Source organism: Canis lupus, chromosome 24 (genome assembly GCF_011100685.1).
Source record: "Canis lupus familiaris isolate Mischka breed German Shepherd chromosome 24, alternate assembly UU_Cfam_GSD_1.0, whole genome shotgun sequence".
NCBI classification, from domain to species: Eukaryota; Metazoa; Chordata; class Mammalia; order Carnivora; family Canidae; genus Canis; species Canis lupus.
This window is the reverse complement of record NC_049245.1, coordinates 14597208-14615019: the sequence shown is the minus strand read 5'-3', so window position 1 is coordinate 14615019 and position 17812 is coordinate 14597208. Positions and strand designations below refer to the sequence as shown.

The following is a 17812-nucleotide window of genomic DNA, read 5'->3' as shown; positions in this document are numbered from 1 at the left end:
GCCAGCCTTTTCTTGCCTGCCAGGTCTCTGTGGAGGGGTCTGCTGTTAATCTGATATTTCTCCTCATATAAATTAAGAATCTTTTGTCTCTTGCTGCTTTAAGAATTTTCTCTTTAGCTTTGAAATTTGCAAGTTTCACTATTAAATGTCAAGGTACTGAATGGTTTTTATTGATTTTGGAGGGGTCCTCTCTATCTCTTGGATCTCAATGCCTGTTTCCTTCCCCAGATTTGGGAAGTTCTCAGCTGTGATTTGTTCAAATATACTTTGTGGTCCTCCCTCTCCTTCAGCCTCTTCTGGAATCCCAATTAGACATTTATTCTTCCTTCTCAAGCTATCATTTATTTCCCTAAGCCTTTCCTCATGGGGTCTTGTTTTTTCTCTTCTTTCCTCAGCTTCCTTCCTTTCTATCAACTTGTCTTCTATATCACTCACTCTCTCTTCCACCTCATTAATCCTAGCAGTTAGAGCATCTAGTTTGGATTGCATCTCAGTTAAACTATTTTTAATTTTGGCCTGATTAGATCTCAATTCTGCAGTAGAGTCCTTTATGCTATTTTTTCCCCCAGAATCATGAACTTTATAATTGTACTTCTGAATTGAATTTCTGACATCATATTGAAATCCAAATCCTGTAACTCTGTGGCAGAAAGTATGGTTTCCAGTTCTTTCATTTGTGGTGAATTCTTCCTTCTAGTCATTTTGTCCAGTGCAGAGTGGCTGTATGAGCAGGCTGAATCAAAAAAAAAAAAAAAAAAATCAAGCACAGCCTAAGTAAAATACACCCTAGATGATTACAAAGAGGTAAGAGACCAGAAAGTAAAAGAAAATAAAGAACAGAACAAAATAAAACAAAAGGACCACTAAAGTGAAAAACAAATTTTAAAACAAAGTAGTAAAAATTTAAAAACTAAAACAAAAAAACAAAGAAAAAAAAAAAGAAAGGAAAAAAGGTGGTAGGGGGAATGGTCGTGGTAAGGAAATGGTAGTGGAGAGGGAATGTGGTCCCCCTGAGGGGACATATAGGGTGATCCTCTTGGTTCTGAGTGTATTTTGTTCTATATGTTCAAAGATGCTCAATCCCAAATTTATATAAACCAGTAATACTTATATAAAGACCCAACAGCAACCACAAAAACATAAACAAGATAAAAGAGGAGGGCAGAATGGGAAGGAAGAGAGAATATAATCTCACAGAATGAACCAACTTGGTGTTCCCTTGGTTCTGGGTATATTTTGGTCGTGTGTTAGAAAGTACTAATTTCCACCATTGCAAAACAAAACGAGACAGAAAAAACAAAAAACAAAAACCTGTATCTTGTATATCTACAAAAATTAAATTGAAAACGTTGAAGGGAATCCAGAAGGGAAAAATATATCTAAGACATATAATTGTAAAATATTAAAGTCAAAAAGGAAAAAAAAACTTAAAAAAGAAGAGCTGGTAAAATATTGTAGTCAATGTGGGAAAATAAAATATATTGAAAAATTTTAGTGTGATATAAAGAGTTATAATGGAAAAAGAAAAAAGAAAAAGGACCCTGTAGTTCTATATACTCTTTTCCCTCAGTCCTGGAGCTTTCCAGTGCTGCTTATTCAGTAAACTTGCTTTTCCCTTGTTCTTCCAGCAGTTCTGGGGGAGGGGTCTGCTGCACTTATTCTCAGGTGTCTCTGCTTGAGTGGAGATGTCCCGCCTCTTGCCAGGTGCTGGGCTCAGTATGAGCTGTTTATCCTGTGAGGTCTTTGTTCCCTAGAGGCCCTGCCTTTCAAAGGTAGGTGCAAGGTGAAACAAAGAGGGAAAAAAAAAAATGGTGGCAGCCAGATGTCCAGCTCTGCAGTCGAGCTTCCCATAGTAACTAACCGCAGTCTCCCAGTCCACACTGGCCTAGGTGCTCCTGGGGACGGGTGCACTGACATGCACAGCTTGTCTGGTGCCCAGCAGCAGGGGAGTTCTTGCTTTCTTGTGCTTTCCCTGCTTCCGCCTGTTCCAGGGGGAATGGAGGATAGCCAGCTTTGTCCACTTCAGTGTCCTTGGATCCAGGGCCCTGCTGCTGGATCCGTGCTCCCAGGGACCGCCTCTCCTGAAGGGAATGGAGGACAGCCACTTCCATCTGTTGCCAGGCTCTAGGGTAAGCAGCAGGCTTCTCCCAAATGCCCCAAAGGGCTGCGGTGCTCCAGCCCTTTAGCGAAACGGGACTGCAGTTTGCGGTGAGCTTTGTCCCAGGCACCCCAGTCTTATAGTGACTCCAGGAATCTTGATGCTTCACTGCCCCTTCTGCAATTCTGCCCGATTTCCCTGCTAAGCACTTTTCTGTCAGGGAAAACGCAGGCGTGGATTTTTAAAGTTCCTGCTTGTCCAGGGCTGGGCTTTTGTGCCCTGGAGGCTTTTGCAGCTCCCCCTTAGCCCTGCAGTCACAGCTCCCCCCACCCATTTTATTTCTTTAATTTTTTTCACCTTCCTACCTTGTTAGAAGCAAAAACCTTTGTCTCTAGCATTCCAGCTGTTCTCTCTTTACATTTCAAGTTGAATTTATAGGTGTTCAGGATGTTTTGAAAGTTATCTAGGTAAGTTTGTGAAACCAGAGCTGAGGACCTCTATCTTGCCAGTCTCCTGAACAGTCAGTCTAGACTCAACTCTCTTCTTCAGGCCAAACCTTGATAACCTTCCTGGACTGATGATTTGAATATAAGTTTCCATATGAATTTAGGGTATATGCATACCTGATCTGATTTCTTGAACTTAAAGTTAACTTCAAAGATAAAATTCAAAAACTCTTTATGCTGAGATGAGTTTCCAGTGCTCTTCCAATAGGCTCACACTCAACCTACATTCTCCATAACTCCACTTGAGAATCACCTAGGATTTCATGGTGTTCCCCTTACAAAAGCCTCACTCATGTGGCTCTAAAATATACTGCTGGAAAAATCTAGCACTAGACAGTAGATGGGAGAAGCAAATTTATATCCAGTCAAATTTATATCCAAAGTCCAATCCTTTTAGGCCAGACCGTCAGGGACATGTTGGTTAGCAGTAAGATTAATGTAACCTAATGATTGACAAATCTGAATGTCCCCCCCGCCCCCATCTGTGAAGTTAACACCAGCAGTCAGATCTCAAATGGCATAGTATAAGGTAAGTATATTTGCAGCAAAATAAAATCAAGCCTCCTTGGCTTCTTGGAGTATAGCTTTGTCATTACAAGTTATATATCAATATACATAAAAGCAATTGCTAACATTTTACATTTATTTTTAAAAAGAACTTGCTAAAGAGCTGAAATGCATTATACAATGTAAGGATAGACTTTAAAATAATCTTATCTAAAATGTCCTTTTTATATGAAATTTCTTTCACACAGTGTTTAGGAGCTATGTGATTAATAAATAGCACAATGGCTTTTAAGAACTTCTTAGAGTTTAAAGCTCAATCAAACTGATTAAGTGTGGATAAAAAGAAAGATTAAAAAACTATGTAAAAGAGTAAAACATTGTCAAAATACTATATAGTTAGGTAAATAAATTTATTATTTCAATTCTCACCTAAAACATCTAGGGAAAAAAACGCACAGATACTTACTACATACTAATTTTCAAACCTAAAGAAGACATAGTAATGTGCTTTGCATCTTATTTTTTTTTCCCATGACTGTGTTTCTTTATCTACATTATCTTAGAAAATTCACCTTAGGATATCCAGAGTGTTTGTATAAGCAGCTGGTCAGGATTAGGGGTTCAATTGGAGGATATGAACAAGAAAAATCATCTTGTTCACTCAAGGAACAAATTCACAGGACTGGCCTTATCACCAGTGTTCCAGTCAAGTAGGCAATGTGTGAAATTACAGCTGACTTGGTTGTATTGAAAATTAGAAATTCATGTAAGGTCTCCAATTCTTCTTTCATTACTGCCTATATTCTAGATATACAGACTATATACCTGCACACACCTTCAGGATATTTAAGGTTAGGATTAGGAGATAAAAGTTTAAGGAATATTATATCTCAAATTACCACTAAGAGTAGTATCAAAAAAGTAACTGCTTAGATTATACACAAAATGATATTTGTTTATGCATCTTTTCTTTCTTGGCTGCTTTCTAGTTTTACAAAAAAAAAAAAAAAAAAAAAAAAAAAAAACCCATGTAACGTCAAAGGGGAAAATGGCATTCTCTCTTACCAGACCCATAAAAAGGCCAAAAATCAAGGTGGCCATGACGAAAAAGATGTAAGAACACCAAGCAGGAATTCCAAGGGTCACTGTGAAATAGTTGTGAAGATGCTGTAATCAGAAGAAAAAAAATTACTTATTACAAAACATGTTTGAATCTCCCTCTTAGCTAGAACTCAAGTTTGTACAATGTTTCTGTACATATGAGCTCCCACAAAGTTCACCAGTCTACATTTATTCGATTCTTCAAGAACAAGTCTTACAATGCTGAGTACTGGAGAGTAATAATCAAGGTCATATCTAGTAAGACCTACATACCTTTGTTCATGATCTGGGAGAACTCTGGCAGAATTGTTTTCCTAGCCCCTTCTTTCATCATAATAGATTCTTTTTGGTCATTCTCCCTAATAATTCCATATACCTCAATTTTTACTCCTCATGTGGCACCCATAAAAAATTAAACTTCTTGGGCCTTTGTCAATTTTTAAGTGGAACTAAATTACTACTTACAGAATATCAAACGTTTAAAATATCTCCATACAAGGGCACCTGGGTAACTCAGCTGGTTAAGTGTCTGACTCTTGATTTTAGCTTAGGTCATGAACTCAGGGTTGTGAGATGGAGCCTCATGTCAGGCTCCATGCATGGAGCCTGCTTCTGATTCTCTCCCCCTGCCCCTCTCCACCCCCACCCCTTTTCCCTTAAAATAAATTAATATAAAAAAAATTAATTAATTAATTAATTAATAGATCAATTAATCAAATGAAATGAAAAATAAAAAAAAATTCTTCATACTTCCTTTTCCTAATCAGACCATTACTCTATCCCACTCATATTCAATAACTTTCCTACAAAACTGAAAATATTAGAAGAAAGTTTTTCTAGTTATTTCATTATAAATAAATGAAATTCCATCAGTCTTTGAGTAGAGCGTACATCCCTTCATGCTTCCTGTTCCCTGAGACTCTATTTGATGTCAAACACTTTAAAAAATGGGTGAAGAGATAACCATTTTTGCTAATAATTGTTTACATGTTAAATCATGCAAGTTTGGAGTCAAGGCCCATTTAAATGTAGACTTGCTGGAAACCATGCTTCACCATGATGGCTTAGTGATCTTACAGTTCCAAAACCAAAATGGTTAACTATAATCCAAGCATTTACTGGGCATATGATGAAATGGCTCCAAGCTAAGTGCCACCAGCAAGCAGAGATAACAACTGAATGACTTGCCTATAAGTGATTAGGTGGATGAAAATGACTCCTAGCTTCTATTTTAATTTAGTATTTCTCAAAATCCAAATTACTCAAATATCTCCCATTGGTTTCTAGTTTATAAATGTCAATACAATAGTATATTTTATTCTGGCTTAATTCTGAATGATAAACCAACAAACAAAACAGCTTGTTAATGGTCTAGAATAATCTGAGATCTCCTCTCTCCAATTTCTTATTCAGTAGAAAGGACAGATCTAGACTCAACAAGTACTTTACATACTTATATTGCAAGGTGTTCGATAAATATTTATTGAATTAAAAAAAAAGATACTAGCAGATCCTTCAATTATTCATAGGAAATACAAACAACTCATGACTTGTAAAACTATTATTGTCCTCTGGTGATGGCATTGTTCAACATTCTGCCTTTAGCCAGGGCAATAGTTTATTAAGAATAATCTAACATTCTGCAGCCCAGCAGGCAAAGAGGCATTTGGGATATCCAAAGATTGCTTCATTCAAACTCTGTTCAATTTAAGTTCTAAAATGTGTCATACAGTTCTCTACTTTAGAAAACTCTATGTAGTCATAGTTTATGCTTCTCTTGATTACTCAGTGCCACCCTAAGGATTAAACTCTGAAATGTGCCAAGGAATTAAAAGATATGGAAAGCCAGTCTAACTTTGTGCTGACCCATAGAGGCCTGTATTCTGGAACTTGCTTTATAAGTAATATCCATTAATTGCTGGAATGAATCATGTCCAGTTATAAGTCCTTCTGGATAGTATCTTATGCCCTTTCAGCAAAATAAATGATTAAAGTAACCCTCAAGAAATTTTCTAAGTTATTTTCTGGAATTCACTAAGTTATTTGCTCTTGAGTCACTGCATTCTGAGTCACACACTTAGCGCATTCAAAATATCCTCTTACTGTAGCAAGTTCTACTTCAATTTTCTCATATCAACTTATTCTTTAAAGGATGTATTTGAGCCTCTTAGAGAAACCTCACCATCTTGTGGTCTTCTAGTTAATTAATACTAAAGCCTCCTTAACCAAGTTGTGTTTTCACAACTGTAGACATAAATCTTTATCTGTTTATTTTGTCTGAGTCCACAATGGTTTTAGAACACCTTAAGATTGTTGGGATTTGTGGCATTAAGTACTTGAAGTTTTGCCGTATATATGTTTTTAAGTAATAACTGATTCATAGATAATGGAATTAGAGCTAGTGTTTGGCTACATACAGATTTGAATGAGAGACTAAATGAAGACACCATTACAGTAGAATTACCCAGTGGTCAGATGAATTTAAGGAATGGAGCAAGGCCAAGGCCTCCATGGATCACCGGTAGAATCTCTCCAGACAGCTCAGTACTCCGAGAGCTGAACTACTACAGGGCAGATTCAGTGCTGTCCAAGGGCACCCACTCAGTCAGCCCAGTGCCGCACAGCCTTGTTGAGAGAGGCTGTGATTAGATTCTGCCAATATCACAGGATATACTCTGAGGCGTTTTGGGACAAATCCAATATCTCTTTCAAACACAGATCAGAATCCTCAAAACATCTTCCCTGTGTGGAAGTAGCTCAGAAAGGCTATCTCTAGTAATGGCCAAGGGTTTAGTTCACATTCGATGTTTTACCTTTTCAACACTTGTAACAAGACACAACCTTGCAGCCCCTTGTAGGCATTAAGAGAGGTATTCTGTGGGTGTGTGCTATCTCACTGTAATATGGTTCTAGATAATTTTACAAAGAAAACCCCTCAAAACAGTGAGGAGAGATGCTACCATCTAAAACACAGGGGGACATTTCAGAAGTTTTAAAATATACTCTTAAGTGTTGGCGGGGACGTGGAAAGAAAGGAAACCTTATGCACTGTTGGTGGGAATGTAAATTGGTACAGCTACCATGGAAAACAGTATGGAGGTTCCTCAAAAAGTTAAAAATGTAAATACCATGTGATCCAGTAATTTCACTACTGAGTATTTACCTAAAGAATATGGAAACACTAATTGGAAAAGATGTATGCACCTTATGTTTATTGCAGCATTATTGATAATAGCCAAATTATGGAAGGAAATGAAGTGTTTATCGACAGATGAATGGATAAAGAAGATGTGGTATATGTGTGCAATGGAATATTAGCCATAAAAAATGAAATCTTGCCATTTGCAACAATGTGTATGGAGTATTTAATGCTAAGTGAAATAAATTAATCAAAGACAAATATATGATTTCACTCATGTAAAATCTAAGAAACAAACAGAAAAAAAGGAAATAAACCAAAAAACAGACTAGCCCCTTCTTTCATCATAATAGATTCTTTTTGGATCTATTGATCCAAAAATCTATTTGATTGATTTTAACTGTTAAAAACAAACTAATGGTCATCAGAGCAGAGTTGGGTGAGGGGATAGGTGAAATAGGTGATGGAGATGAAGAGTATGCTTATTACGATGAGCACTGAGTAATGTAGAGAATTGCTGAGTCACTATCTTGTACTCTTGAAACTAATATAGCACTGTTTGTTAATTATACTCTCGTTAATGTTTTTAAAAAGTATTTCCATTTTGAAAAAACACACTCTTGTTATCCTCCAGTCTAAACACCTATGGGCTTTAATTCTCATTGTGAGGTATTTATAAAGCCTTTAATCTTCTCCATCATCCAGACTGTCTTCCCACAGATGCTGCCTACCTTACTGTCCACCTTGTTGCATGACAACAGTGGCACCAAGGTGAGGGCAGTTCCCCCATACTATATTAGCTCAGCGAGCAGCACAAATTCACAAAATCAAGTAATATTGAAATGCATTCAGATGATAAACCTAGTTAGCAAAAATACACATTGTACAACTGCCATAAAACCCTATTTTAATCCTGCTATCAGCCTGGATTAAAAAAAAGGAATAAAAAGATAAAGCATTCCATATTGACTAGTGAGAGGTAATAAGTAGTTTTACTTATTGATGACAACAATGATTAATGAATACAACTAACAACAAACAGTTATCAAATACTGATTATGCTAAGCACTCAAAGTGTTCTAGTGACAACAGTTTATAGCAGGGAAAACTCATAGGTTCAGATATACACACACAGGGTGGAGAACAATGAGCTTTCTCTCTGGAAGAATGAAAGATAATACCTCCCTACACCACTGTAACCAACTGTGAAAAGAGATGAGAAGACAGAAAGACTGGAAAGTCTCTCCACTCATGTGCCACAGACAGCATGTCAGCCCCAGGATTCCTAACCCTGACTGCGGCACCACACTCAGTGACAGTACCTCCCAAGTTCAATCTCCTGTGCATTGCTTTCATGGCACCTGTACTATCCTTTAGATTATTGACATTTTTCATTGAGTAATTTTTTAAGCTGAATTTCAAAGAAATTTTACATTGCCACTATAAATATAAAATTAGTACCAATTCCGTATCTAGAAGATGTCTATCCACTCTTTAAGAAATTCCTTGAGTTGTACATCTTCCAGGCACCAGTGATTCGTATGAGGTAGGCAAATGTCAAGACTATTTATGAGGATAGGTGTTATAGCAGATGTGTCAGTGACTTCTATGAGTCTATATAAAAATTAAAATACATAGGTGGATACCATCACAACTACATTGGGAAGACAATCTGAATTTTAGTGGTGGAGAGAATATTTGAGATTATCCACCCTTCCCCCACACTGTGGTATAAATTACCTACTAAGGATCCCTCAGATTCCAGGTGATAGTCGAAAGCTCACAGATCTGGCTTGTAACACTACTCAAGGAACTTCTCCACCTTAAGGATTTAATCAAGCAAGAACATATGGGAGGTTGGCATAGAATTAAGGAAGCCAAATGCAGAACACAACAAAACCCCTGAGTTCATGGGAACTCAGCTGTGTGGGTGTCTCCTCAACAAGCAATTCTGACATCCTGAGGACAAGCTCTTGTTTCCAGAATGCCAGATTGAGTAAGCTGGCTTCATTCCTAAAGCAGAAACTCAAGGACTTTAAGATGAGCTCAGTAGGCTCTCATCTTATAGATACTGCTCTTGTTTTTATTTTATCTCTTTCATTATAGAAAAAAAATTAATACAGAGAAAAGAATTTTTTTTTTAAATCAGCCATAATTTCAGGATCAGAGATAGCTATTGTTGACATCTGATTAATCTCCTTCCAGGCATATTCCTGTATACACATACAAACTCCACAAGAACATAACATTACACATACTGTTTTGTCATCTTTTCACCCACTTAATAACATGCAATTTTCCCTACAGAAATATTATATTTAACCAGCTACCCAACCAGGGGAGACTGTTGCTGAAGAAACACTGACTTCTATCTGTCTATGCATCCACAAAGTCTCAGTAGGATAAAAGAGATTGTGGATGGGCATCAATATCCTTGCCTCACTGGCATTAGCCACTCTGTGTCTTTCCTTCTTGGAAACCTTATACTCATTTAGTTCTAGCCATGTTCTTTCTCCTTTTCTTTCTTTCTTTGTCTCTTTCTTTCTCTTTCTGTCTCTCTCTCTCTCTCTCTCTCTCTCACCACATGCTATATATTTTTTCTGTTCACTGTTAATACAGCTGCACTATAATTTTATATTGTCTAAATGTGTCTTATAAACAGATTATGTTCCCCACAATTACACATTCCACATTGATGAAAGGATCTTGGGCAAGAAAGAAGGGCTGGCTAAATAAGGTGAGTGAGCTGGGTGGGCAGCTAGGAGGACCCACTCACTAAGCGGTTCTTTGGGTACAACCAGGCAAGACTACACCTCAAGGCTGAAGTGAGAACCTGCCAGCCAGCCAAGGATTGAGTCTCATCAGGCTGGAAATCACGTGCTCTGTGAATAAGAGGACAAGGGCTAGATTGTAGAAACAGGTTCGGAGAGCCCTTCCCAGAGATTTCATGGAAAGCTGGAAACTTGTCTCTAAGAAAAGAAGCAACTACACAAGTTGTCAAGAGGCTTGGGGAAGCTAGTTGCTGATACAGAGGGTGATGCCAAATTTCTAGCACAGATTTTTAAGGTAATGAATACACACACATGGAGAGATCAAAATAATCAAAATAATCTAAAACCTACCACTTATGTTCTTTTAGTCATGTTACTCTCCACTACACACACACACACACACACACTCTACAGTCAGAGCAAATACATTAGTGACACCAATAAATATAAATGGACCAACTTTATCATTCAAAAGAATTACTTCTGGCTATATGCTTTTCATAAGACTCATTTAAAACATAACAACTGGGGCACCCGGGTGGCTCAGTGGTTGAGCATCTGCCTTTAGCTCAGGTAGTGATCCCGGAGTCCTGGGATCCTCCTGCATCAGGCTCCCCACAGGGAGTCTGCTTCCCCCTATGTCTATGTCTCTGCCTCTCTCTGTGTGTCTCTTATGGATGGATAAAATCTTTTAAAAACAACAACAACAACAACAACAAACCCACATACAAAAAAAAAAAAAAAAAAAAACCAACTATAAAAAGGTTGAAAGTGGAAAAACATTTCAGGTAAAAACTGACCAAAAAGAAAAAAATATGGTATTAATACCAGATAAAAGTGACTTTATAGAGGATCCCTGGGTGGCTCAGTGGTTTAGCACCTGCCTTTGGCCCAGGGCATGATCCTAGAGTCCTGGGATCAAGTCCCACATCAGGCTCCCTGCATGGAGACTGCTTCTCCCTCTGCCTGTGTCTCTGCTTCTCTCTCTCTCTCTCATAAATAAATAAAATCTTTTAAAAAAAAGTGACTTTATAGAATGTAAAATGTAACTGATTGTCAAATTTAACAATTTATCCTATAAAACTATCTTCTTTTGTTACCTTTTTAAATATCTGGAAAGACATTCTAAGTATATATGTGTATATAAATATCATATCTACTCTACTTTCTAATCACTAAGAACATCTTCATAGGGGCACCTGGGTGGCTCAGTCAGTTAAGAGTCTGCCTTCAGCTTAGGTCATGATCCTGGGGTCCTGGGATCAGGTCCTGCATCAGGCTCCCTGCTGAGCAGGGAGTCTGCTTCTCCCTCTCCCTCCACTCATACTTGTGCTCTCGCGCGCTCTCTCTCTCTCTCTCTCTCTCACTCTCTCTCTCCTGCTCAAATAAATAAATAAAATCTTAAAAAAAAAAAAAGGAAGAACATCTTCATTGGTTGTTCAGAGATGGGTCATATTTTATTCTCCAAGTTGCCCTTTCTTTGCAGTCTGATGCATACGCACAGAATCTGTGTGCTGCCCAAGGCTTGAGCACTGTGTGTATAAAGATAAAACATCCACTCCTGGCCTTGACAGGACAAGTGGCACACATTGTAATTATTTGCATGATAAAATGAAAAACTGTAACTCTTTATCTAAACTCCCGTTTATCTAAACACAAAATGTCGTTATGAGGACAAAGCAATTATTTTCTCCCCAGATACTATATTTGAAAATATACCTCTCTAACAATGCATGAAAGTCATGACCAACTTCTATCTAAGCTCTTCTTAAGCCACTAAACAAATTCATCTCTTGATCTGCACTTCTTATAGGTTCTATGCCAAGATCTTGCTCTTATGATCCCTGACATCAGTCTGTTATGATTATCCTGTTGAAGTAAACATTATAAGGCTACAAGGTTCTGATATGGCTATTAGAACATATAACTCTGTCAACCTTTAGTGTCAACAAACTGCAAAGGGTAAAATTCTTATTCTCAATTCCCAACTGGCAATTCATAATTCTCAAACCATAAATAAACTTCTCATCAGTGTTATGAAAATAGTTGAAGAAAACCATATAAAACTCATGTTATCTGGAGAGAGGGAAAATCCCAGTTATTGTTTAATACCATACACAAGTGCCCAAGAAATACTGAAAGTAGGGGACAAATTTAGTTTCTATTGTTAAAAAATCCTGGTTAGTAGTATATCTCACAAGGCAGAAAATATTAAAAACTGGGACACAAAAGATTGTTCTTAAATTTCCCCAAACACATATCAATGTGCATGAGAAACAGAAGAAGCATGAGAAACAGCTCGTGTGTTAATTCATTCTGATGTTACTACATTAAACATTTTGAGTAAATGGAAAGGTGGACATGTGCTCGGCTTTGTTCTTTGGCAACAGAAAGATCAGACTTCTGTATGGCATTGTTGGATTTCAGAGCCCTCTGATGTTTTGGTAAATCTAGATGAATGTTGCCTTAATTTTTCCAATATATATGACCATATAATTTGTACTGCAAGTGAAACATGAACTCCTTGAATATTAAGTTCTAAATATGACATCATGACTTAGAATCATAGCTTTGAAAGGACAATTATAAGGACTCAACTTCTAAAGATTTTTTTTAAATACTTTAAGGATATATATTTAATTCCACAGCAAGTTGGTTAAATTTGGCAGAATTTAGCCCACCCTACACATAAAGGAAGTAAAAGATTATGTAACACATTCAAGATTACATAATTGTTCAACATTTTAACCTAAATAACAGTTCTAACTCACTGAAATGACTCAGTGCTTATAGTAGGGATTCTCAAACTTCCTTAAGGGACCAGAGAGCGAATATTTTAGGCTGGTGGGTCATAGGATCTCAGTCACAACTATTCAACTCTACTACTATAGCATGAAAGCAGTCCTAGATAATAGGTAATGAATGAACATGTCTGTGTTCCAATGAAACTTTACTTATAAAAACAGGTGGCCAGCCCCGAAGCTATAGTTTGCTGATCCCTGACACAGAGAATCACTTTCAGGCTTAGATAATCTTTGACCTATAGGGAGATTATGACAATGGGAAAATAAGATGAAGTAAAACCACAAAAGCCCTTTCAGCTTAGATAAAGGGATTCATCACTGATCTAAGAAAATATGAATGACACTGTGGTTACAGTCTTTCTTCAATTTATGACCTTCTACACAACAACACATTTCTATCGGGGACCCCGCAAGAGAGCAGTTGTGCTGCTTGAGGAGAAAAGATAGGGGCACCTTGGTGGCCCAGTCAGTTAAGGTCTGCCTTTGACTCAGGTCATGATCCCAGGGTCCTGGGATTGAGTCCCTTGTCGGGTTCCCTACTCAGTGGGCAGTCTGCTTCTCCCTCTCCCTCTGCTCCTCCCCCTGCTCATGCACTTTCTCTCTCTCTCTCTCTCTCTCTCTCTCTCTCTCTCTTCCCCCCTCAAAATAAAATCTTTTTTTTAAAAAGTGAAATTATAAAAGTATTAGTGTTTACTTTCCTTCTACTTCCTGTAGAAGCTACATTTTAACTCTTTAAAAATCTCTCTGCAAAGATAATCACAAAAAGTATATTTAAGATTACTCACCCATATCTTGCCAGAGATGCTAAAAAGACCAGCCATTCCAGACATCCTAAAAGAAAAGTGAATAAATGAAGAGAAGAACCAACACTGGTGATATATATTATGAAAAAACAAGGCAGGTGTGGGTGGCTCAGTTGGTTAAGTGTCCAACTCTTGATCTCAGCTCAGGTCTCAGTGTCACAGCCATGAGCTCAAACCCTGTGTTGGGCTTCACACTGGGTGTGGAGCCTACTTAGAAAAGAAAAAAGAAAAAAGAAAAAAGAAAAAAGAAAAAAGAAAAAGAGGAAAGGAAAGGAAAGGAAAGGAAAGGAAAGGGAAGGGAAGGGAAGGGAAGGGAAGGGAAGGGAAGGGAAGGGAAGGAAAGGAAGGGAAGGAAAGGGAAGGAAGGAAAGGAAGGAAAGGAAAGGAAGGAAAGGAAAGGAAAGGAAGGAAAGGAAAGGAAAGGAAAGGAAAGGGAAAAGGGAAGAGAAGGGAAGGGAAGGGAAGGGAAGGGAAGGGAAGGGAAGGGAAGGGAAGGGAAGGGAAGGGAAGGGAAGGGAAGAAAGAAGAGAGAGAAGAGAAAGAGAAAAAGAGAAAGAGAAAGAGAAAGAGAAAGAGAAAGAGAAAGAGAAAGAGAAAGAGAGAGGAAGAGGAAGAGGAAGAGGAAGAGAGAGAAGAGAAGAGAAGAGAAGAGAAGAGAAGAGAAGAGAAGAGAAGAGAAGAGAAGAGAGAGAAGAGAAGAGAAGAGAGAGAAGAGAAGAGAAGAGAAGAGAAGAGAAGAGAAGAGAAGAGAAGAGAAGAGAAGAGAAGAGAAGAGAGAGAAGAGAAGAGCAAAAACAAAACTCAGGTCATAGGGATCTCCCCCTCCACTTTTTGCAATATGTTGTCCTCTCCTGGATTCACTTCCATTCACATAAAGCTTAGATTCCACACTCTTCATTTCCATTCCTCTGTTAGAAACACATTCAAGCCTCCCTGGGTAGCTGGGTATGTGTCCGGGGAAAACCACATGGCCAGCTGACTGTTCTCCTTTCCCAGGCACAAACCTCAGGGAGCAGTCAAGACTGCATTGTTTTAGGCTCTACTTGAGATGATAGCTCATATCTTTTCCCTCTCTTCAGACCTTCTGCACCCTCCCTTTCCTGTGCATGCTCAGCTAACAGTACTCCTTGTATGTCACTGCAAAATCAGAAGGCATTATGTGATCTCTCTTATCTCCCCACCACCAAATCTGAGCCTGGTGGACACCTGATCCATCTCCTCCTGTTAAAACAGAGAAAGTATCACTGCCCTACCACAGTCTAATTCTTCCACTTGTCCACGGATCCCATCTCTTTGGTCTTGTCAATGACTTGGTTCTTTCTGCCATCCCTTTCCCTGCATTAGCAATTTCTCCCTTTCTGCAAGATCATTTTCTTCTGCATGAAAACATGTTTTACCCTCTCTTATCTTTTAAAAAGTACATCTGTGGACTTCATATGGCTCTCCAGCTTCACAAACTTTTCCAAGGAGTATCTACGCTTACTGTTTCTTCTTCACTGGACCTTTAACCATCCAAATCTGGCTTCTGTCCTCACTACTGTACTATCACTACTTGTGATTAGGCCATGATGACCTTGCATTGCTTCAATCAACATCCATGTCTCAGACTCGATTTTCCTTCACCTCTTGGTCACATGGGGCACAAGAGACTACTCCCTTTCTTGAGTATCCTTTGCTTAGCTTCTAGGAAACTATCATACCCCTGATGGTCCTCCTGCCTCATTGGTACTCATTCAGTTTCCTTTTCCTGACTCCTTCCTTACCCATCTTCTTAACTTTGGGGTATCTCCTGGCGGTCCCAAGCACTTTTATCTTTTTCCCCCTCTCTAGGTGATTCCATCCCTTCTAAGGTTTGAATACCATCTACATGCTTTGTATCTGTGTTCCTGAATTCTCCATGGAGACCAATCACCAGACATCCAACCTGACAGCTCTAGAAGGAAGTCTGAATCTCAAAGTTACCATGTCTAACACTGAGCCCTTGCTTTCCCCTTGTTCAAATCAGTAACTGATACCAAGACCCACCAAGTACTTAAGGCAGAAACCCAGGAGATTTTTTGTGACTCTTCCCTCTCCTGCATCTTAACCAAGTCTACCTTCAAAGCATATTTCAAATTCTCTCAATTCCCACTACCACAACCCTGCTAGGTACTAATATAATCCTTAGGCTAGACACTACAACACTCTTCTAACTGTCTCATCTCATCCATTTGTACCCTTTCCAACCTCTCTTCCTAAGAGCCATCTTCTAATTGTACACATCGATATGTACAAGTTTCAAACTGAGGCCATAGACCTATATGATCTGGCTGGCTCCTGCCTGCCTCTCTTTCTTAGCATATACCACTTCTCTCCCCTTTCTCTCTGCTCAACCTTGGCCATCTTTCTGCTCCTCAGTACCACAAACTCTTTCCAAATTGGGGCCTATGGCCATGCTATACCCACTGTTGGGAATATTCCTCTCCATGCCCTTTACCCAGCTAGGTCATCCTATCCTTCAGCTCTCTCTGCTACTCCACCTCTCATCCGATGGAGGCCCATGCCCCACAGTCAGTCCCTGTCTTAGTAAAGATTTGTTTGTTTTTAATAGCGTTATCTAGACTAGGATTCTTTATATCTCTAGTTTTTTTCTTAATCTGTCTTACCTTAAGTTACCTATGGAGAGCAGAGGGATCAACTCTGTCTTCCTCACTGTTGAATATCTAGCACCTAGAACAGCGTCTGGCATAAAAATCAGTGCTCAAATATTTGTAGAATGAAATGCCAGAGGTGAACTGCTTTTAGAGTAAGCTCTGTATTTCCTGGGTATTATATAAATTGTACTAAATGATTTACTCCTGATATATTGAATGATTTGATTCAATTTATATACTAATGTAAAATTAACTACAATTATGACAATTCATCCAAAATTAAAGCCAACTATGGAAAAAGTATGGTTTGAGCTTATCTACTTCACCAAGAATTATACAGTTTGCCATCATGGACAAAAGTTACCCCCAGCAGTGCTCCCGTAGTCAGCTAAAGACACCATGTTTTATTTTCCATATAGATACAACAGCAATTCCTTCAATAAATTATAATTCAGGGAAGAGTTAACTCTTCTCTCTTACCAATAATTTAAACAGAACAAAGAATGGTAAGCGATATTTAATATTATATTTTGTAAAGAGGAAACAGTTGATGTGGCTTAGTGGAAAAGTTACAGAGAAGGTTTTTGTAACCCACCTGAAGTTGGATAATTAATTCCCAGTATGCTAGCAACTGGTTGAAACATGTGGGTCATAAAACCAGAAACACAACATTGGCCAAGCATGGTCTGATGTAGTCTGGGTAATCAGAACTGAATTTGAAGAAAAATGTAGATTTTCAAGGTTGTCAACTTAATACTTCCTATTTTATAAATAACATCTTGTCATAAGAAAAATAACAAGTTACGTCAGAGAAGCAGGGGATTTCCAGCCAGTCAGAGGCTCCACTGATTGCCATTTCTTCTCTAAAATATAATTCTGCAGGTCTTCATAGACTCCTGGGCCACGGTAACGGCGAAATATCCCATCCTTTGCACTATAAATTAAAAAAAAAAAAAAAACCACACAGTAAATAAATCCATTAAAATAACAAGGGCTACAGATAATAAAAATCAAAACAACTACTAGTTTTACATGTGAACTCCACTTTGAATTTTAACTTGGCTCAAAGAAGAAAAAAATTATAGGTAGGCATAAATATTAATGTATTAAAGATGAGAAATTCCCAAACAGCAAGCATTACGCATTCTATTTTATCACCGTACAATTTGGGACCATAAGCAAAGTTCTCAGCAGTGTCTAATCTACCAAGTTACTTTTTTATTATTTTTGCTATCAATTGTTTCAATTTTTCTCTTACAATGGCAAAATAATAATTTTTATCAAGCTTTAAAAAATTGTATCCACTTTTCCGAACTTAGGTCATTCAAGGCCCTCTCTTCAAAATTAACAGAACACCTTGTATTTTCACAGGTCCCTCAGTCTTTCTCTGGCTTTCTTGCCATTGTCCAGCTTCCTGAGGGAAGATTCTGCACTGGCCATTTTCTCCCTA

The 17812-nt window shown here is 38.2% G+C and overlaps 1 protein-coding gene across 1 annotated transcript in view; it reads right to left on the bottom strand.

Moving 5' to 3' along the window:
* TMX4 (thioredoxin related transmembrane protein 4) overlaps positions 1–17812 on the bottom strand; it is a 50865-nt gene that overhangs the window by 10038 nt on the left and 23015 nt on the right. Inside the window, exons 4-6 of the mRNA XM_038571646.1 lie at positions 17168–17296; positions 13712–13757; positions 4177–4278 (exon numbers count right to left, since the gene is read on the bottom strand). Of these exons, the coding sequence (XP_038427574.1) occupies positions 4177–4278; positions 13712–13757; positions 17168–17296 (277 nt within the window). The remainder of the gene's footprint in view (positions 1–4176; positions 4279–13711; positions 13758–17167; positions 17297–17812) is intronic.